The 23,160-nt window shown below is 41.5% G+C and overlaps 1 protein-coding gene across 6 annotated transcripts in view; it reads left to right on the forward strand.

Moving 5' to 3' along the window:
- The window catches only part of ARHGAP12 (Rho GTPase activating protein 12), a 128,391-nt gene that overhangs the window by 48,596 nt on the left and 56,635 nt on the right, over window positions 1-23,160 (forward strand). For 4 of the 6 annotated variants that reach the window (XM_019531085.1, XM_019531111.1, XM_019531094.1 and 1 more), the window contains exons 3-5: window positions 1,376-1,639; window positions 12,129-12,269; window positions 14,850-14,930. In XM_019531085.1, coding sequence (XP_019386630.1) covers window positions 1,376-1,639; window positions 12,129-12,269; window positions 14,850-14,930 — 486 coding nt within the window. The remainder of the gene's footprint in view (window positions 1-1,375; window positions 1,640-12,128; window positions 12,270-14,849; window positions 14,931-23,160) is intronic. The other 2 variants (XM_019531120.1, XM_019531128.1) reach the window with 2 other exon arrangements.

Here is a 23,160-nt window from a genome sequence, read left to right on the forward strand (position 1 = left end):
AGTCAGCAACACAGAAGTCCTTGACTTCAGAAAAGCCGACTTTGACAAGCTCAAGAGGCTAGTCGGTCAGACCCTCAGGGACCATGACCCCAGGGAGATGGGAGTTCAAGAAGAGTGGTTGCTTCTCAAGGATACTATAGATGTTGGTTACATTTCTACTTCCATTTCAAATATAGTTAAATAAAGTTGACCTTACTCATTTGTGAACCATGGGAAGGGCCAAAGTGTTTAAAGTGTTTGGTGTTTGAAGTTCACCAAACTTTAAACACCAAACTGTCTAAATAAGTTCCTCTATCCTGTATTGAGGTTGTGACATACAATTACTGTTGGACAATATCTTAATTGACTCCTCTGTGAAATCCTATGAAATATGAACTTTAATTTCTACCCAGGAGAACTTTTACGATTTCTCTGATGCCTGATGAAGGGTGTTTGTGCCCAAAAGCTTGCAATTTAAAGAATTGTTTTTGCAAAAATCTTGTTGGTCTAATAAAAGATTCCACCTCCTACCATGAGCCCTAATTATTTAAGAATAGCTGTTTTAGGTCAGTGATATTTCAGTTTTAAAAACTTACAGGAAAACCATTCACTGAAGTTCCCATATTCTCTAGTTGCAGCATTTAGGCCACATTGTTAGATCTCACTATCAGGATAATAGAAAACAGGCACTATCAAAGACATCTTTATTTTTTTCTGTTTCTCTGCATGAATTCAGTTTTGGGGGAGGAGCCACCTATGTTTTACGCTCGGAAAGCAACATCTAACAAAAGTTAATGCTTTACACTTTGCATATCTGGACGCTTCAACTGAATTTTGCTGCAAGTTATTGGAATCCTGCCTAATTCCTTTTCAAATCTGTTATATAAAACTAGTTATTTAGAGGAATGTTAATGAAACAAAACCGCTCTTTAGGTATCTACTAGGTTGAAATAGATAAGGTCTGGGGAATAAACTTTAAGTTTATCGGCAGAAAAAATATTCAATTCTTTTAATAACCATACCCTTTTAAATGGCAGAAGTTTCATAGTAGCTAGGGTCAGGAGAGACCTGAACAAATCATCTAGCCTGACCCCCTGCCACAGGCAGGAATGAATGCTGGGTTCACAAGACCCCAGACAGGTGATCATTTAACCTCTTTTTGAATTTGCCCAAGGTAGGGGCGAGGACCACTTCCCTAGGAAGTTGGTTCGAGATTCTGGCCACCCTAACCTTAAAATATGATCTCTAACCTAAACATATTCTCCATCAGCTTATTACCGTTGTTCCTGTTAATTTGCATTATCCTATTTGTGCATTATCCTATTTGTGATTTAAAGGAGCATAATAATAATTTGTTTGCAGTTTCAATAATAATGAATTATTTCTTTTACAATAGCCAACTACTCCACCAAGCCAAGGGAGGCCTGATTCACCAGTTTATGCTAATTTACAAGAACTGAAAATATCTCAGTCTGCACTCCCACCTTATCCTGCAAACCCACCAATTCAAGTTAATGGAGAGTGGGAAACTCATAAAGACACTACAGGACGCTGTTATTACTACAATCGAGGAACACAGGAAAGAACCTGGAAACCTCCACGTTGGACCAGAGACACAAACATAAATAAAGGGGATCCGCAGAGCCAACTAGATCATGAGGTATTCTCTATTTTTGATGCAAACAGATTGCAAATGTGTGCTGTTTTGCTCTTTGGTTATGCTGGTAAAGTTTTAACACTCAAAGATGTACTTGTTTTGAAGTAGAGAAGCATGTTGTTGTCTTTTGTTTTTCTTCTGTAGTTAGATGTGCATGGTAAAACTTACATGAAGTCTATTTTTGCTGGACTCCTTTGTCCCCAGATCAGAAGTGAATTAAAACCTCGGGCCTTGTGCCTCTCCTTCCATTTGGGTACCTGTAGAAGCTATTTTCTTTAGTCTTGGCTCCCTTTTTTGGAAGAAATAAATCTATGAATGATCTCTTATTAAAGTAACAGGATTTTCTCTGGGGTAAGGAAGACAGCATTGCCATTCTTGTTTCTGAAACAAGGAAGCTAACATTCCCTTTTCCTTTCTTCTTTATGAGAATACCTCTGGAGGAAGGATCTTGGAAGCTGAGTTAACATGTACATTTCTGGTCTAAAAGTGTACCTATTTAATTCTTTTTGCTCTTGAGTTGAATCTCATCCTCCCACCCCATTGGAGATTTAAAAAAAAAAATGCCACCAATATTTGGCCAAATAATTTTGGCACCTTTTTCTTTTGTGCATCATCTACCCCCCCCCCCCAACTGTTGTAAGTTTTTTCTCTAATGGTTCTGCAATAAAACAATGTAGGTCATAATCTCCTAAAACTATACTAATGCATGCTGACATGCAGGTTGTGTATAGATTTTCCGGCACCTCACATTTCATTCTCTCAGAAGATGCCACTGCTGTAAATATGGCATCCTCAGTCTATGTAGTTGGTGGGGGCATGCTAATTAGTTAGCATAGATTTCCCTTTTTCCTTATATACCACCAAAATTCAGTGCTAACAGGATCTGAAAGTGCTCTACCAATATTACTTGTATAGGGCAACTGAACTAATCCGGGTGTCAAGGTTTTGTTTAGAGTTCCTTAGACACAGAAGGTGCATTTGTAGAGAAACTATGGGGAAGGTGATTTCCTTATTTTGAGGGGGGAGCAGGGGAAGGTATATAAGGGTTATTGGGAAAGAAAGTAAAAGTTAGACTCCATGATAGTAAGATTGTTCTGCCAAACGAATATTTAGAATGTTTATAAGAATTTTATTGGCAATGACTTGTAAGGAAATAAAGAACAGTATATTGCTAGATTGTAGTTAGAAAATGAGATTAAAACCATATTTAATTTTGTTGGGGGTTTTGTATAGCATGAATTAATACACAACAAAACAGAAGTAGTTTTTAGATGTTTGGTTACTAGTTAGACAGGTTTCGTGTCTTAATAAATATACAAACCTAAATCTTTTATGTAATTCAAAGACATTTTTATAGAATGGATCTAAAAAGAAAATAGTTGCACACTTGGGTCCTACTACTTTTCGTAAGGGTGTGTTTTGCGTGGTGGCTGAATTGGTATCCAGAAATGCTATCCTAAGTGCAGAGTAAAATAATGCCTGCTTGTATCTATTTATGTAAGAATATGAATTTTATTTTTGAAATTGGAATTATTGTATACATCTGTTACAGTTAAAGGTGTGTAAAAGATGTCTTACTTCTAAATTAGGAGAGAGCGATTCTTTTATGTTCAAAATTTTGAATCTTTTGTCATGCTTGACTTTATAAGAGAGAGAGTTACTGCACTGAATATGAGAAACAGCATGAATTGTATGTCATTGTAAAAACAGATCTCGTTTGTCAGTACATATGGTGGTGTATGTAGTTTTTATTTAACAGCTTAAAAAAAATTAATCTGTCCCTAGTTTGAAATTTGTAGGAACTACTAATCTCCAGACCAACTGCCAAACGGGTACCAAGCATGTTTACATGTGAGTTTTAATAGGCATTAGCCTATTCTCATGTACGGTAAAGCATTGTCCCCCAAAAATGTGCTTTTGCTGATGTGCACGAAAACAGGCTAATGCGCCTTTTTCTAGTACCTCACAATGAAGGCATTAAAATTAATGCACATTAGCAAAAGCACATTAATAAATGTTTAGAAGTGCCTATGGTGGTGTTTGGGGAAGGGCTTGCTTTTGAATTACACAAATAATTAATCTATTACCTGATATAGTCAACAGAGGGCTGGCTAGGTCTACAGAGATGCATGTATAGATCAGAGGTGGGAAAAATTCAGTCCGTAGGCTGGATCCAGCCGACCAGGCAATTTTTTTTTCATCCAGCATGTGGGCTCCTACCAATTAATTGTACCCCACTGAGCCTGTACCCTTCAATTCCATCCTCATGCACACAAGGGCCTCAACCCTGGCCAGCATGCACAGCTTCTAGGCAGAGCTGCTGCAGCCACTGTTGCAGCCACAAAGAAACCTGCTCGGTTTCTCTGGTCTCCAGTGGGAGTTCCTCATAGTCCTGGTTGCGGTGCTTGCTCCATGCAGCAGGTAGGAAAGTGGTGGCAGGTGTTGGGGAAGCATAGGGTTGGGGTTGGTGGGAGTGTGGAGTCCGGAGTCTGGGTTGACTTGGTTCTTTTGCGCAAGACTTACCATGGCTTACGTGCAGCTCCCATGACTTGCATACCACTTGAAGCAGAGCTTCCCCCTGATGGCATGCAACTCCCAGGAGCTGCATATGAGAGGTGGGGAGCCTTCCACAATAGATGCAGTCTGGCCTGGCTCTGCTTCTTGCTGCCACGTAAGCTCCTGAAACTGGCTAGAGCCACGTGCTTCTGGGCAGCTGTGTCTACATGGGCCATGAGCACCCTGAGGACGTGCTGCTGGTGGTAGTGGGGGCTGTGTGCCGTTGGGATGGGGGTTATGTGGGGGAATCCCACCCACCCTCTCTCACATCCCACAAACCCCACCTACCCACACATACAGCCACATCATCTCAAACTTCACCCCCCCCAATATACAAAAGTAAGACTTTATTTCTGAGCTATTATGCAACCACCTCTATATGCACTATACGAACACAGATAAATTGGGACATTTTTTTTCTGCAATAAAATTAAAATATGTTATAGCAGATGTTTGACTTTTTTAATATATGATTTCTTTTTTTCCTTGGTTCTAAGATGGCAACCCTACCCCCCTGCAAAAGGAGTACTTTTTGGGGCAAGGGGAGGGACTTGTGGTGGCAAAGGTCAGAAGTTAGGGGCGGGACGTCCAGTCCCTAGATGGTGACCAGGGGTTAAGGTACCTGTCAAGGGGTGGAGCTACACTTCCGACCCTCAACAGTTCACCAAAACTCAGTAAGGAGCCCTCTGGTCAAAATGATTGCCCACCCTTGGTATAGATGGATAAAATAATTTCTTATTAGCAAGTTCTGGGGGCCTGTTACAGTGGGTCCTTAATTTTCTTGGACATTTAAAAGCTACCTTCAGGTGCTTAGTAGGTGTGGCCACCAGGCTTCAAATATCTGTCCTCGAGCAACCTTCGCCCTGATGGCAAAGTGGGGCATTCTCCCGGCTCGCGTCTTAGACCTAGTAGGTGTCTCCTCCTCGACTCGCCTTCCCTGTTCTCGCCTGCCATGACTTATTGGTTCTTCAGTGGACGGGGTTGGTCGTCGGGTTTGCTAGTGGCCTGCGGTTCACCTGGCGGTCATTCATGGGGCTCTGCCACCCCTACACCCCGGCCTCACGCCCCCTCGTGCGTTGTTCCTCTGTCATCCTTGGCCCCTCTCATGGCATCGCGTCCCCCTGCTTATCACCTATTATGATGGTTCTCCTGTGCGGGCCTGCTCTCTCTGTTCCCCCTATCTCCACCCCTTCTGCCAGGGAAACAAAGAAAATCTCTGAGGCTCTCCTTTGGCCCTGTTCCTCAGGGTACTTGCTATGCCCTCTACTCCTCAACCCCTTCACACAGGGCAACAGAACAGAAAATCATTAACAAAACATTGAATGGTGAACCACTTCCTAGCATGGCTACACCCTGCTCCCTCGCTTCTCTTCCCTTTACTCTAGCTCAGGGATACCTCTCTTGCTACCCGCCATCTCCGTGATTTCCTCCCACTCTGTCATTGACCCAGCCAAGAATGGCGGTGATACCTGCCCCGATTGTAACCCCCCGGTGCTTTTCTTGGGGTCCTCCCCTTCGGCCTGGCTCCCCTTTCTCCCTGGTCATCCCAGTACTTCCACCTGGGATCTTTTCGAGCCTCTGGTTTGTCTCTGGGTCTTCCTTTGAGTCCAGGGTCTGCTGCTCGTTCGCCTTTCCTCTACTGCTCCTGGCGGAATGCTCTGTCCCACACTGCTTTGGTCCGTCACCAGCTTCTCTCAGTGGCAACTGTAGCTCCTTTTCCCTGCTGCTGTCTCCTTCCTCTCCTTCTGCACCATCGGCCTTCATTTTTATCCCTGCCAGCCGACGCTCATGGCTAACGTCACCAGCTGGCCTTCATTGAATAAAGAAGCAGCTGACGAGCCGCATGGGTTTTTGCTTCTGCCCCTGCTGCTCTGTTTCTCCTGCTGCCTGTAAGTACTTATTATTATCTTTTTGCTCTCCCTTCCTGGGACAGTAGGCAAAACACCTACTCCAAACAGGTTTTCAGATCCTGTTACTTGAAAGTGTTTTTTTAATAGTATTTCTGAGCCCCTCTCACCCCCCCCCCCCCCCCCCCCCCCCCACGCACACTTGTATTTTTCCTAACTGTGCTGCTGTTTACTGCTGTTGAGCCCTTTCTGTGTATGGATATTTCTATCGGAATGCAAATAAGACTGGGAGGGGCCTGTTGAAGGGGTGGAGGTTCCTCTTTAAGTAATTGAATGCATGAGAATCTTAAGGTTGATATGAGTGCTAGAAGAAGTAAATATTTACCAGGATATCTCCCACTTCACTCGTATTGCCAGTTTTAAAAGTGTAAGATTATATTTCTTTCTGAATTGTTAGAAATCATTCTTGTTACAAAGCAATGAACACATTTTAAGGTATTTGAGTCCTAATATAGAAGGCTCCACCACTGCCTTACGAGAAATTGGAGTGAGAGGGGTTGACTGTCCTCTGCTCTCAGGGATGGGTATCTGCTGTTCTTCTAGATTCTGAAGCAGCAGCACTGTGGCATTTACAAGAATTTCTTCGGTTTAATTGTTTCGGAATCTATTGGAAGTAGCAGTGAAATGGATGCTATTCTTGTAAAAGTCATTGCTGCTTCTGACACTTGGCTATTACTTTCCCACTCACCTCTATCAAATAGGACTTTATTTCATACCCAGTTACTATAGCAGCTTTTCAAGTAACTGACTCCCTAAGCAGTTTCCTTACAATGAGCTTATGGTATATATGATTTGCCACCCCATCTTTCTTCCTGCTTCCTAATGTCAGCACTTTTAATGGTTCTTTTGTCTTTTCTTATATCTTTGAACCATAAACTTCTCATGTGGTTCCATTGTCAGGAATATTTTTATTCTTTGCTACGGATACATCATTTCATTGATGGTTCAGTTTGTCACCTTGTTCATGATCCTTTTATACTTTTTTTCCCAGATAGTCCTGTCTAGTTTTCAGTCTCTGAATGGACACTGGGGATGCATACTTAAACTAATATAAACTTGATTTTGGTGAAGAATTCCCAATATAACAGGCTTCTTATAAATAACTAGCCCTAAAAGTCAACTGTAATATAGGATGCAAACACAGCAGATCTAGATCTTCTGTGATTTGGAAGATTGCCTGCTTTCTTTATATGTGTACCTGTTTTATGTAGAATAGTAGAACAAAGAGTTTTCACTTATAACACGTTGAATTTATGCTACCTCTGGCACATGTTCATATATGACTGAAGGGACTTAGTGTCATAGCAAATATTAATTAAAAAGGATAATGGCCTCCCTATAGTTCTTTAATTTGTATTCAGTGAGAGAGGATTGGTTGCTTATATTCCATCAGGTTGGTGATTTTATATTTTATCAGTTAAGAAACTGGAAATAAGATGACTTCAATCACACATGCTTCTAAAATAAATTAGCTTAATATTAGACTTGTAACTCTTTAATTAGGTAAGGAAAATTTAGAGAATTAAAGCTGTGTATACGTTTAAGCAGTTGAAGCAGAAGTGAATTGTGTGCAAAAATCATAGGACAAGATGAGGGCTATGGCGGAAAGAAGAAATCTGTATGATTCCAGCAGTGTTTTGTATAAGTTCTGGCCCTGTTTAGTACAGTGGAAAAATAGAATCTAAAAGAATTAAAGCCAAAGATTAGAAGTATAGGAAGAGATAAAGAGGTCTGGATTTATTACATGAAATTAATCTTCTGGGAGTGCAAGCTAATAGAACTGGGGAAGAATAATGAAAAACAGATAGATGTTCACTAGGAGAAACGCATTAGACCATAAAGAGATCTAAGCATCAAATCAGATTTGAACTAGGAATGCTATATGGTAGCAAAATGGATTTTTGAGTGTATTCAGTATTTGTATTGTTGGGGCAGTGAGTCCCTCTGAGCATGACACACGGGCTACAACGTAGACTAGAATATTCAGTTCTGGATATTTCATTAACAGTAACTTTTACAAACAATAAATTATACGTGTAAAATACAGCAGCAGAGAAGACAGGACAAAAACTCAGGGATATATCTTCAGAGACCATGTTGGCCATAGAAATGGATTGTGGAGAAAAAGGTGAAAATACCTGAGACCTATGAATGTGCAAGCTTTTGAGAAAGTAAAGGAAACTCAAATGCCTATTTTTTTTATGCCAAGTTTTCAGTTTCCTGTGGAAAAATGGGGAAAAAAATAATGGATTTTCACATTTAACTGAAGAAAAATGCAGAATTTTCATTTTAATGGAGTAATACACAGATTTTTCCACTTCTGCAAAGGCTGGCAGCATTCCAGCCCAGTCTGGGTGGTGTGGGAGGCTTGGGGCCTGGGTCTGGAATGTGTGTGTGGAGCCATGGATGGCTTGGGGGGGCTGGCTCCCCACCACTGCATGCACTCCCAGGGGGCAGGCAGATGCCCCCCAGATCTGTGTGCAGGGCAGACTCAGGCTGCCTGCCCTGCTGCCCTCCCCCTGGGGCCTCTGTGGCCCAGCCGGTGGGACCTGGTGTGGCAGGGCAGAGCAGGGCAGGGAAGCTCCTTGTTGCTGCGAGCCCTGAACTACCCTGGTAAAGCACCCCTTGCATGTTTGGCAGCAGCAGCAGGGTTGACAGTGCAGAAATGTGCTCCTTGCTGCTGCCAGGTGAGCAGGGGGCACCTTGCCTTGGTAGCATGGAGCTCCCAAAAGCAGCAAGTTTCCCCACTCTGCCCTGCTACACTGGGTCCCACCTACTGGGCTGCTGAGGCCCCAGGGGGAGGACAGCAAGCAGGAAGCCCGCAGCAGGCAGCTTGTACCCACTATCCCCAACAGGCTCTGCTCCAGCTATGCCATCCATGAGGGAGGGTGAGCTGGGCTCTGTGCTTTGCTACAGCAGCTGCTACCTCCTGCAGGCAGCAGCCAGGGCTTGGGCACTGCTGCAGCGATGCAGGGGGCTGCAGACACGGGTCCCTGGCCCCATTGCCCTGGCAGCTGGGGGCGCCCTCTCACAGGGCTGGGGAGGGGTGGGAAGCATGGGACTGAGTGGGGAGTGAGGGGCACCAGCAGGGCCAGAGGGCTATGGGTTGGGAGTGAGGGGCAGCAGAAGGGCTGGTGCACTGTGGCTTCAGAGTGAGGGCCCTGGATCTGTCTTGGTGAGCAAAGAGGGCAAGGGAGAGCTTTGATTTTTCCATGATTAAAAAAAAAACAAACCCAAATCAAATGCCAAAATGTATGGATATATAGAATTTATTTTATTATAGTGATTTAAGGCACTAGTGGGCTTCTAAATTTCTTTAAAATTGTATATCAATAAAACATTGTATTCGGTACACACGCACGCACGTTTCATTTTAGTTGTGGATTTTAGAGATGCATCGATGCATTGATTCAATATGGGATCGGTGCTGATATAAAGAAAATTGGCTGTATTAGAAATTGGCCTGATGCAGCCGATAATTTGGCCGATTTAAATGCATGTGCATTTCAGAAGAGCTGGATAATTGGTATGTGTGTTAGCAATAAAATCTCCCTCAGCTATTATGATATCTGGGCAAGTTAGGTAAGAGATAGAATAAAGGAATGCTATTGTGTTACCTTGTTAGGACCACAGTTTTTTGTAGGATTTGCTTTTTATAAAATACTTTTTGGGTGGGATTAATTAAGAGAAAAGTAGACAACAAAGCAAATCAAGGTTAAGGCATGGTTAACAAATCAAGGTTAACAAATCTTCTGCTTGGTTTCTGCTGTACAGTACTTCTGCAGTGGAGGTAATTGCAGGGCAGAAACAAAATATAGATGCACTTCAGTTATTCGATAAAACTGAGTATTTAAAAATGACCATAGCCTGCTAATTTGGCTTAATGCCAGCACACTTAAGACACAATTAAAGCATAAGTTATAGATCTAAAACCTCTATAGATCCTAAAGGTATCCTGTAAAACTGAATCATGTTTGGCCTATTCCTGGTATTCCTCTGCTGTCACAGTAATTTCAATATAGTTCTTGATATCCAGGACTAAGCAGAGACTAGAACTCGAAGAACTAAAGACTCTTTTTTTTTTAAACTCTACGAACTAGCATGTCAAACTCAGTACACAAGTGAGCTTTAAGTTTATGGTAAGTGAATGAGTCTTTTCTTGAGACTGTGCCCTCCAGAATGATCAGATTTGGTATGCTTTGTTTTTAGCATCTAGAAACAAGTCTAGGTTTTTGATAGGTTTGGGATTCATTTGGGAGACCAGCTTAACCTCCCACTATTCACATCTCATATCGCATTGCCATTATAGAGCAGTGGTCCTCAACACATGGTCGCTATTCCAAAGGTTGCAAGTTCAAGGCCATAGCTGAATTGCTCACAGTGTGGCCATGTCATATTCCAATGAATTTGCAAATTTTGCTGAATACCTTGTCACAAGGACATGGACATGAACATTTTTAGATTAAAGGCATCCCTTGGAAAAATACCAACTCATTTTTGGCTTTGGAAAAGTAATAGAGCATTTTTTCTGTTCCAGAGAACCTAGAAAGAACACAATAGCTCAGAATGTCCTTAACCTTATAAAATCTTATTTGACATCTCTGGGTTTATCTAGTGAATCATATTTGTACACTGAACAGTGGTAACATTGTTATTGTACCCTGCAGCACCCTTGAAATGATTTCAAGGTGCATCCCAAGGTGCTGTGGCTCCCTGGCTGAGAATCACTATTGTAAAGTATGCCAAAAAGGAATGCAAGATTAGACACTGATTAAATTAAAACTACACTAAAGGCTGTAGATATGCCTGGTTAGCAAAAGCCACTGTTTTTCTTCTCTAGCAAACTGAACAGATATGAGAAATCTAAGAAATTTCAGCTGTTCTTATATCACTAATATTTTTAATTGGATTGGATTAAAGTTCTTCTTGGGATCTCGTGTGCATCTTTTTGAAGATGAGCAGATACCCCACCCCCACCCCCAGGTCCCCCTGCTTCCCTTCCTGCTTACCATCAAAACTTGTGTTGTTTACCATGTCCCTTCCTCTCTTTAGCTGGTCTTTTATGGCCATGCCTTAACTGTTGTTTGAGTAGTATAATGTGCATTCTCCTTCAAGGAGCAATAATTTGGCATAATTTCTACTAGCCTTGGTAGTGGGAAGAAGAATGTACACTTGATTCCCAGAGAGCTTTTTTAAGAAAGAGGAATACTGGGGGCAGATAAGGTGAAAGAAGAGGTCAAGTTAGAGGGGTTTTGCTCAATCTTCCATCAATTATTGATGTAGTCTTTTTTGCTCCCACTTCGTCCTTGCCTTTAAAAGATGATCTTGGAGTATAGCTTCCTTTGACTTAACTGCTGTATATTTCAAAATGGGGGACTCTAATGGAAATTGGCAGTGCCCTAGCATCCATTACCTGTCCAGTGAGGAAGTGCTAGGACATAAAGCAAGTGCAGCTGAAGCTCCAAGTAATTCTTGGTGTATGGAAGCCCTTAGTATGATGCTGTTTAGGAATTGGGAGTGGGGAGGAATTTTGCTATAAACAGCTAACAGGCTTCTAAAAAACGAAGGCATCTGATCCTCAGATCTCATAGATGATACAACTTATTGCCAGCTGAATCATTTGGTTAGCTCAATAAAGTCAGTTATAAGTATATGAATAAAATGTAGATGCCTTACTGGCTAAAACACTTGAGAAAACAAATTTATTTGAAATGGTTTGGTAATGCAATATTTAGATGCCAAAACACTTGGTCATCTGAGATCTGATGTCAATGGGAAGTAAGCAGTGGTTTTTATGTTCTCATCTCTCAGAATCTTTGAACAAGCTAGTGACAATGAACAAGGTTTTCAATGGTAGAAATGCACTTCTCATTTTCTGACCTAAAGTATTAAATAAAACTATAAAACTCCCTTAAATTATCGCTGCATTTTTAAATCTTCAATTTCTAGCCAAGTAAACTTTGATCTCTTTCAGATATTGAACTATATTTATTCTCAAAACTCCCTTGTATGTTTCTGACTACTTATAGCATCTTTCATCAGAAGAAAACGACCACAGTTCTTGTTACAGCCAGTCAGATAGTCAGTATGGTTCTCCTCCAAAGGGTTGGTCAGAAGAGTTGGATGAACATGGTCAAACCTTATATACCAATGACTATACTAATGAAAAGGTACATTTTCCTTTCTTCTTGTCACTTTGTAGTCTAAATCTTTAAAGTTAATTATCTCTATTAATATAAGTTTCTATTTTAGTGGTAAAGCTTTTCTATAATGCTAGCTTCCTTTATTCTTCAATGAGTACAGAACTTTGGCAACTGAACCAAGTTTGTCCTGATGCATGCCATACCTACGTGCTGTGAAGATGTTTTTCCTACTGGTAGCTTTAAAATTGGGACATTATATACAATTTAAACAAACATGCGTTGCATCATTTTTTTTATCCTCTTGTGATGCTATAGGGAAGTGCTTCTTGCCAGTGTTTTGCCTTGTAGTACAGAAGAGTTCTTCATGCATAATGAGCCATTTTATTAGTTTGTTTATTTAATCTTGTACAATTTTCTTTGAGGCAGCAAATTTTAGTCATTGGAGCACAGCAGCATCAAGAGAGATGTGTTTTGTTTGTTCTTTTTCTACCATTAATTCATTTTGACAACATTTTACCTATCAGTTTTCACATCTATAAAATAGGCATAGAGCTTTCCCCCTATTTTGTAAAACAAGTTGTAATCTTGTCCTATTATGTTCACACTAATGCTGGTATTGAGAGTGATTGATTACTTTTTAAAAATGGACAGTGAAAGAAACCAAGTATTTAATGTCCATGAAATAGGTATGCTTCTGTAATATACTAATCTACAGTAAAGTGTTGGTTTTTTTTTTTTTAACTGCAGTATTTAAATTGGAAAGCTGGTTTTTTGTTTGTTTGTTTTAAACTTGATAGTTTTTAAGGTGATTTGTATCTCTTTGTAGAACGTGCTGTCCTGTTTGTTGCTTTAGTTTCTAAAAACTTACATGGAAGTAACTTCTGCATTAGATTTATTTTAGAAATGTTTTGAATTTTACTGTGAACAGATTGTTTTCTTATTCAGATTTCTTCCAGCTGCTTGAGATTTAGCTAAGTAATGTTGTATAACATTATAAACTTATATTGGACTTTATAGTAAAATGCCTTACCTGATGCCCAGAATATGGGTTCATGGGTTGACGGACATACCTTTGAACATCTCTTTGCCGGTTTATAAAAAAAAGTTTAGTTTGCTAGGTCTCTTTCTTTGAAAAACAGAAAACATGTACTATTTGTTTAGAGCAGTGGTTCTCGAGCATTTTTGTATCAGAACCAATTTGTAAATATTAGCACCCAGTCCAAACCCAGTGCTCCTCACTCCCAACCTGCTGCTCCCCATCCCCAGGCCACAGCCCCCAAGTGTGTGTGGGGGGGAGTGAGTGTGGGGCATTGGGGCCACAAGCAGGTCCTTGAAGGTGGGAACTCTGGCGACCTGCAAGGGACAAGCCATAGTTTCCCATGTTTATTAAAAAAGGAGAATCCATTTTTTAAGTTCGTTTGTGACCCCTTTCCTATATTCTTGTGAGCCACTTTGCAGTCGTGACCCATGGGTTTAGAAATGTTGGTTTAAAGGGCTTCTTCTAAGTGTTACAGAAGAACACCATTACATTTTTTCATTATTTGATTAAGAGCAATATCCATGTTTGATGCATATCTTATTGATACTTTTGTAAATACCTTATTGTATTGTTGTGCAATAATATCTGAAATGCTCTACAACTCATTTATTAACTCTACAGGAACCTTGATTGAGCTTGTGATAATAAGGTTATCATAGAAAGGGTTGGAAGGGACCTCAGGAGGTCATCTAGTCCAATCCCCTGCTCAAAGCAGAACCATCCCTAACTAAACCATCCCAGCCAAAGCTTCATCTAGCCTGGTTCAGTGTTTTACCATCCTAATGAGAAAATTCTTCCTAATATCTAACCTAAACTCCCTTTGCTGCAGCTCGAGACCATTGCTGCTTGTTTTGTCATCTGTCACCACTGAGAGCAGTCTAGCTACATCCTCTCTGGAACACCCCCTTCAGATAGTTGATGCCCGCTGTTAAATCCCCTCATTCTTCTCTTGACTAAAACCCAGTTCCCTCCGTCTTCCCCCATAAGTCACGTCCCCCAGCCCCCCTATCGTTTTTGTTATGCTGGACCCTCTCCAATTTGTCCACATCTTCTCTGTAGCGGAGGGCCCAAAACTGGACACAGTACTCCAGATGTGGCCTCACCAGTGCTGGATAGAGGGAAATAATCACTCCCTATGACCTACTGGTAACACACATTATGCCGTTATCCTTGGCAACAAGGGCACAGTGTTAAGTTTCTGCATTTAGTTCTCAATGCTTTTTAAACGTAACATTTCAAAGAGTACCATATATTTTATTTTATTTTGTTTGTTAAATCCACTTTGCTCACCTAACAAACTCAACTCAATCCAGATTTTCACTAGCTGTGACATAACAGAGCACTGTGCTATAGGGATGACAGGAGAGAAATTCACAATAAGTGACTTGAGGGTATAGGTTTTCAAAAAAAGAGAATTTTATACCCTTGTTTGTGTACAATGGAAATATTTTGAAAGTAAAACAGTCAAATTTATTTTGAAAGTAAAACAGTCAAATTTACTTGAAGCTTGATGCTCTGGTATTTAGCTGCTTGTCATTATTTATTAAATTTTCTATTTATTTCTGCAGTGGATAAAACATGTAGATGAACAAGGTAGACCATATTACTACAGTGCTGATGGATCACGTTCAGAATGGGAACTGCCAAAGGTTAGTAAAAATTACAAAAATGTACTGAAAACTCATTTTTCAATATAAGTGCATAGAAATAGATGTGTAGTTAAGAATTCACAACAGAAAGTGGGTGGCTTATACTTTACTTATACTTATTTTTAACACTTTTTCTGTGAAGGCATTCATTGTAGTGAATGATAGGACACCAGAAATAATTGGATATAACAGTATCAGAAATGTTTTTTAACACCTGTACTTAAATGTGCGTATGCTGACATTGCTTTTTCTAATACACTGAAGAATAATTTTCTAGAAGAGGAGCAGGAATATAAACTTGACACATTCTTCACTAAACTAATATAATTTCAGCTAAGAGAATATAAAATTAATTTCCCATCACATTTTTCTGAACATAACGATTTAAATTATATAGGCTTCAGTTTCCTTTTGAGGAGGGATAGAAAACAGATAACTGATCAATAGTTCTTTAACTTTTGGGATGTTACCAATAGAATTTCAGGCGAAATTTGTTTTGGTTTTCCTTTGATTCAACATGAGAGTTTAATTTATTTTCCAATAGCAGTGAAAATTTAAGAATACTGAAAAAGTGTTATGGACAATTTCCAAATAGAGTATGTCACTCTTTATAGAGAATGATTTCAAAGTATTTATAAAATAAGCTATCATTTTTAAATATTTGGTTATACAGAAAGCATCCACCATTGGGTCTTTAGAGAACCTATATACTTAGTTGCAATCAAACAGAGTTTTGGATTTTTTTTATTTTAACTCACATAGCCAGATATATGAGCAGCTGTGTTACTAGTGAGTTTTGGATTCATCTGTTATAGTGAACCAGGGAGATATTTCTTTAATTTTGTGATCAAGTAGAGATCCAGTTTTGTGACAGCTCATACCTACCAATATCCTTAATTATATTGTTTAAGAATAAGAATAAATTATTAACCAACTGTTTCCTTTTATGGTGCTTAGTCCGATTTAAATATGATCAGATAGGCTTCATCAATCCTGTCAGTTTGTTAAATCTGAGAAGTAAAGCATAAGCTGGTGTATTCATTCTGGAACTTTTTTAATGCAGAGGGAATGAGCTGACAGTGGAGTAAACTTGAACTTTGTTTTGGGTCTGAGTTAGACGTAGTTGATACTATTAACTCTAATGCAACAGCTGCAGTTTACATTGACAGCGCAAGAGTAAGCTAGCTTAAAAACCAGCAGGGAAAGATAAGTGGTCATTGGTGAGGGTGTCTTTGTAGTGTTTAGATTCTAGAGGTACACTGTATCTGTACAAAGTAAAAATAGTCTCAGAGCTTGCAGCTTAAATTTTCCTTTATCTACCATACTTTAATGAACCCTCTGGGATTTCTCTTGAGGCTCTGGCACACATTACAATTATGGCATGATTAATGTGTTAATTGTACCATAAATTGTAACATGCTACATGTGTACCCAAATTTACAGTACTATAACAGCAAAATCTAGCCACAGAGATGTTCCACATTTGATATGGGACATCTTTTTGTGGCTGTTTTGTATTGAACCTTAAACTGAACATGTGGCATGTGTCTAGTAGATCTGGGACTGCCCTGTAATGCAAATATGGCATGGCAGGACTTGTGAGTGTTGGGATCAAGAGTCAGATCCCATCATGCCATTAAATTGGGGGCGGGCAATTATTTTGGGCGGAGGACTGCTTACTGAGTTTTGGCAAGCCATCAAGGGCCACATGACAAGCAGCCCAGGGCAGATTAATATTAATTTTCTAAATTTTTTTAGGGGCACCATGGGCTGGATGGAATGGCTTGGCAGGCTGCATCTGGCCTGTGGGCCGCATTTTGCCGACCCCTGCATTAAATGAACATTTGATCCCTGAGAAACATTTGATGGAAAAAGAAAGACCAGCTGAGAGAGAATTAATTGATATTGGAAGTGGTGTCCTAATATATTAGGAGCAATACAAACAAATATCCAAGACGAGAAGAATCAAGAAACTTTTTGGTTATAAAACTAGCTTGAAACTGAAATAATGCTACTCTTCAAAATTAATTAAACTCCTGATTTACTTCTGGAGAATTTTAACTGGGTCTCAAACATCCTCCTGCAATATTGCTAAAGGACCAGACATTGAAATAGATAATCATTCAGATCTGGTCATATTGAGCCTTCCATGGGATTCTAATGGTGCCTCTGTCTCTGCTCCAGTAAAGCATGGAGCAACCTAAATTCATGGTGACTAGTCACCTAATTAGTATCCTAAGGATATTTCTGATAAATGGAATAAAATGAACTTTATGCTGATTATAATTGCTGTGCTTGCATGCGTTTCCTGATCTGTCTGCATCTTCTAGTAATCTCATTCTATACTTTAGACTTTGAGTTTTTTTAAGTCAAGGGTCATGTTTTAGTTTCGTCTAGGGAAGCAGTTCCCAAATGAGGGTTGCGGGGGTAATGCCGGTGGTTCTGCACACAAAGGACAAACTGCGCCGTGTAGTGGGAGCTCCTGCCCCTGGCTGCCACCGCTGCTGCATTCTGCTCCCAGCAGTGGGTTGCAGCAAAAAAAAAGTTGGGAACCACTGGTCTAGGAAGTCAAACCCAAGCTTGTCTTGACTGGTATCTACAGAAACAGTAAGAACACCTGCGTTGAATAGAGTGTTCTTATTCATCATTTTGGTTGCTTGAAAAAGATATGAACTTACTCTTAAAAAGGCCAACTATATAGTGAGATGTATATACAAGTATTATACAAAGGACATATGAAATAATTCTGCTCTACTAGCACTGGTGTAAAGGCTCAGCTGATGCATCATGTCTGTTTTGGGGCACCACAGTTTAAGAAAGATGTTGATCAATTTGAAAGAATCCAGAGAAGATCAACAAAAACTATCAGAGGTCTAAAAAACACAACTGATAAGAAAAGTATTGTGGGATTTCTTTTTAAAAGGATACAGAGAAAAGTAGGGCTGAAAGGCTCCTCCAGAGGTCTAGTTCACACCCTGCCTGAAGTAGGATCATCCTTAAAGCCATCCCAGAAGCTTTTCCAGATACCCAGTATAAGTTTACTTTTGTTGCAACGTCAAGTTGTTGGTCCACATCCTTCTCTGTGGTGAGAGAAAAGGTGCTTTATCTCTTCTTTATGACAGCCCTTCAGGTATTTGAAGACTGCTGTCATGTCCCCTCTTAAGTGCCTTTTCCACAGGCTGAACGTGCCTAGCTCCTTCAGCTTCTCCTCATATGACATGCTTTCCCAGTCTTTGATTATCTTTGTCATCTGCCTCTAGACCCTCTTTAACTTTTCCACATCCTTTTTAAAATGTGGAGCGCAGAACTTCACACAGTACTACAGATGAGGCCTAACCAGTGCCAAGTAGAGGCACTATCACCTCCCAGGTCTTGCACCTAATGCTTCTATTGACACAGCCCAAAACCACATTTGCCTCTTGTGTGGCTGTATGACACTGCAGATTCACATCGAGTCTGTGATCCTACTGAGATTTTCAAGTTCTTTAACACTGAGGTGCCATGCAGCCAGGTGTCCCCCATTTTTGTATTTGTGTTTTTGATTATTCTTCCCAATGTGTAGCACCTTGCATTAGTTAGCATTAAACTTCATCCTGTTTAGCTCCAGCCCAGCTTTCCAATCTTCAGTACCCCTCTGAATTGTGCTTGAATCCTCCATGTTCACAAACCTTTCCAGCTTTGTCATCTGCAGATTTTCTCAAGAAACTTTCTATGCCAGCATCCATCTAGCTAACACAAAATCTTGGATGATTAGAGTTGCATTGACAACTGTCAAATGAACTACACTTAAACATTATAATGTGACCTTAGTTTGCAGTAGTGGAACAAATGAGTATGCTGACTTACAGCTTAAAGATTTTTTTTTTTTTCTTTAAAGAATATTTCCTATCCCCCGTGTGCATCCCACTGACAGGGATTTTTTTCACTTCTCAGGAACTGCTTTTTAAATAAAAACTAAAAAGAAGTGGACTGAAGTCCACAGTGGTGGGGTTGGGTTTTTTTTTGGGGGGGGGCTGGAAGAGGGGACACAGTTTACTACATTTTAGTGCAGAGTATGCATTTCTGTGAACTTTAAATGTAAACAGTGCTTAGTAAGTATACTACATTATTAGTTCTGTGGGATTATCAGATTCAAAACTGGCTATTAGAGACCTTGAAAATGAGGGATCTAATAAGCTTCAGGATTGCTAATATCCCATGCCTGACTGTGCTGTAAGCAATGGTTATTTGTTACATAGCTCTGTCAGAGATGTATAGTAGCCCTGAAACAGAGTAGCAGGCCCTCATTTTCAAGCTTTGTAAAAGCAGCTCTTCAACAGTTTTTCTTTCCTCTCTTTTTTCTGGCCCTGGAAAATGGAGTGCAGTTTCTTACCATCAGGGATCCTGGCTGCTTCTGTTTACAAATGGCAAATTCTGTGATTTTAATCCCTCTCCCCAGCAAATTCTATAATACCCCTCCCCCCCCCAAATCTGCAGTTAAAATGAAATGCCGTTATAAACACCATTTTGATTTTTATATAATAATATTATAATAAATAATGTTATTATACATCTCTCTATAGAGAGAGATATGCAGGTGTGTGTACATATAGTGTGTGTGTGTGTCTGTATGTATAGATGTGTGTTTATAATATATGCGTGTGTGTGTGTGTGTGTGTATATATGTATCAGTTGAACACAGTGTTTCATTGATATTGTACCCGCCTGGTTTCAAACATCCAGTTTCGTGCTCTGCACCCCCAAATGTTCGAAGTTGTCCGCCCGTCCATCCCTGTGGTCTCAGTGAGTTGATGTTGTCAACCTGAATCACTTCTCCCCAATCTCGCCTGCCACAACTTGATTTTACCACAGTGGCGGGGATTGACTATCGGGGTTCCTCGTTCCGGGGACCACAGGACGTTGGTCTTCTGCAAGGCTCCTCCTCCCCTCTACCTTGCCCTGGCACCACACCTCGATGGATCTTAATGTTTTGTTGGCCTCGTCCCTCTGATCATTGGGGCCTGGGACCCTCAGCCCAGTCGGCCTTAGGAATTCAGCTAGCTCTTCCCCACCTACCAACTGCTTGCTCTGATCCATCTACTCCCTGTCAGTGCAGTACACCTCACCTCCCCTCCAGCAGTGGGTAATGGAACAAACCCAAATTAAACCACTGGCAGTTGCACCAGATTCTAAGGGCTCCGTTGCCCCCTTCTATGGCTGCACCTATCTCCCACTCTGTTGGCCCAGTTGCCAGCTCAACCTGCCTAACCTTGGCCTGGGGTCAGCCTGCAGTGCTCCGGTTGGCCCCTCGATGCGTCTCCCCTGGAGCTCTTTGGGACCACCTGCACCCTCTGTAATCCCACCTGGTCAGGTGATCTGGAGCCTGTCGCTTCTTCGTATCGCCTGAGGGCTCCCCCAGGTCTGGGTGTTCCTCCACCCTTCTCGGCCTCTGCACCTTGACCTCGCTTTCTCATCTCCTTCCTTGCTGCTGGAGACTGTCTTCTTCTGTGGGATCCTGCTCTCTGCGCCGGGGCTGCCAGCTGCAAGCCCCCACATTCCTTTGCTCCAAGGGGACTTGGTGAGAGCTTCTTTCTCCGGCTTTCCACCTCTTCCCCTGCCCCTTGGGGCTGCTTTCTGCTGTTTTAAAGTCCCCAGCTGGTTCCTCCCTCCATAGCTCTCAGCTGGCCATAATTTTATAAATACGTGGCTAACAAGCCGCTCGGTCCCGCCGCCACTTCCAGTTTCACTGCGCCCTGAAGGTAAGAACTTTTCTGTTTGGTTTCCTTTCCTTCCTTTTTCCTTTCCGCCCCGTTCCTGCTCCCCGGGTTCCTCCTGGGCTCCCTGAGATTTTTCCCCTCGGCTGTTCCCCAGGACAGATAGATATATTTACAATTTTAAAGCAATTTGAAAGCCTACCAGTGTCTCAATCACTATAATAAAATAAATTCTAAGTACCTGTACATTTTGATATTTAATTTTTGTTTTTTATCATGGAAAATCAGAATTCCCCCTGCACACTTCATTCACCAAGACACAGGTCCAGCTGTGGCTCCTCCCCCCTCTCCCTCCTTCCCTCTCCCCACACATACACACTGGTTTGTGGTGCTGAGCAGTTTTGATATGCCATTAAGAGCTAACATAGAGCTTTGGCACCTTTAAAAGGCTATGCTGAATGTGATTGTCCAAGTTACCAAGGTTATATTTCCTTTTGTCATAAAATAATTGCAACATCAACCCCTTTCTCTCCTCCTCTGCCTCATTCCTACACGTGGAGTTCAAATGCCAGATAAGCACCTCAGTTTTGGAGATCTCATTAGACAACTGTTCCATTATTAATACCTTTACCTTGTACTATATCATCTGATATGAGCTGAAGTCTGAGTTTGAAACTCAAACCTGTGATCTTCTCTCTTATTGTTTGCTTGCACAAAGCCGATTGCTGTGAGGAAGTGAGGGTGTGAATTTTATTGTACATCAGCTACTTTGCAGCAGCTGCTTCTTACCCAGTAAGTGTGAGGTAGCTTGCTGCCTTGCATTTAGCATGGGGTGAGCTGGTGCACAGGGGCAGTTACCATTTTGGTATGTTTAGACCCTGGATTAATTGTGGTAGCTATTGCCTGTTATGCATAATATAATATAATATAAAAAACTATAAAATTAGAAAAGACAACATGTACTGCTAAGGTGATGTAATAAAACAAATAAAAGGAAAAATATGAGAAGAGAACATACGTTTTTAATTGTTCAGGTTTTTAAAATGCTTGCAAACTAATGACATAATTTAGCCAATGAAAAGAAGTCATTAAATTACATGTACAACTGAAATACTGAACTTAAGGCTCTCATTTTTTTTTCCTTAAGTATTTTAGAAAAATAAAGGTCCCATACAACTCCATTAATTTTTCTCATTTTCTACGGTATGTTACGACCTGCCCCCCCCCCCCCAAAAAAAAAAAGGTAGATTAATGAAAGCATCATGAAAATTTACTACCTAAGGGAGTGTCTTGAAGCCCTTGATCCTGCAAAGTCAAATCGATGTGTTTTAACTTCACTCCTATGAATAACAGTGTGGACTCCACTACTGCTGTACACAGTGTAGTGTAGAGATGTTCAAGTTAGTTTCTAAATGAGCAAGCTCAGGTACTATTCAAGTTCAGTGGGAGCATTCAAAGGAATGAGTTCACTCTAGGCTTAGGCTGGAGCTGCTGCCCAGGTGTGTCCTGTGTGGCCTTGCAGATGCACAGTGCCAGGCTGGGGTGGGCCAGGACCACTATGCTGCACTTCTGTGGGCAGGTGGTAGCACAGGGGGGGCTAAGATGAATTCAGGCAGGGCTATAGCCCAATCATTCCCCCCAGTCCCAGTGGCTTCTCCAGGGGCTGCCAGTACTGCTTGCCTCACCCCGGTGGGGGGGCAGCCAGACAAGCCATGGCTTAAGCTGGCAGCCCTGGAGAAGCTGTGGGGCCTAGAGAGAATGACTGGGGAGTTGGGGGATCGAACCAGAATCTGGGGAATTGAGCTGGGGGGAAGCCCCTGTTAATTCCTCCCAGCCCTGTGGCTTCTTCCATGGCTGCCAACACTGCTTGCCTTGTCCCAGTGGGGGGGAACCAGGGGAGCAGCTTCTCCTGGAGCTGCCAGCTCAAGCCAGGACTCATTTGACTGCTTCCACAGTTGCTCCCATCGGCTCTGCCTAATGCCTGCCTGTACAGTCTATTAGGTCTGTGTGAAGCTGTGGTCCCTGATTTGAGTTGGTCCAATTCAGCCTGATTTTGGTGGCTGAATCTCTGAATCCAAATTGAATCGGAGGACCCCTTAATCTTTCCAAATAGAATTGGCACCCTCCAAATTGATTCGGAGAGATTCAGAAAGATTCAATGATTCGGACATAGACATGGCTTTAAATGTTTTTTCTACATACCTCTAGGTACCAGGCAGCTCATGAACACTGTGATGCTGGGGCAGATTGAGTGCAACACAGAAGTGTGGGGGACTCTCCAGTGTGCTTGGCAGCAGACCCAGAAGTGGACCAGAAGCACTTCTGGTCCGTTTCTGGATAAGCGCACTGGGGAACACCACTTCCTGCCTCAGCAGCTGGCACCTCCTGGGTCTGGGGTGGGACACCCAGGATCCCCCCGTGGCGGATCACCAAGCAGGGGGAAATGGGGATCCCCCCTGCGCACTCCTTGGCAGACCCACAAGTGGACCTTAAGTACTTCCAGTGCACTTCGAGGTTTGCTGCTGAGCATGTGGAGG

The sequence above is a fragment of the Crocodylus porosus genome, unplaced genomic scaffold (genome assembly GCF_001723895.1).
Source record: "Crocodylus porosus isolate Cpor-Errol unplaced genomic scaffold, CroPor_comp1, whole genome shotgun sequence".
In the NCBI taxonomy this organism is placed as follows: Eukaryota; Metazoa; Chordata; order Crocodylia; family Crocodylidae; genus Crocodylus; species Crocodylus porosus.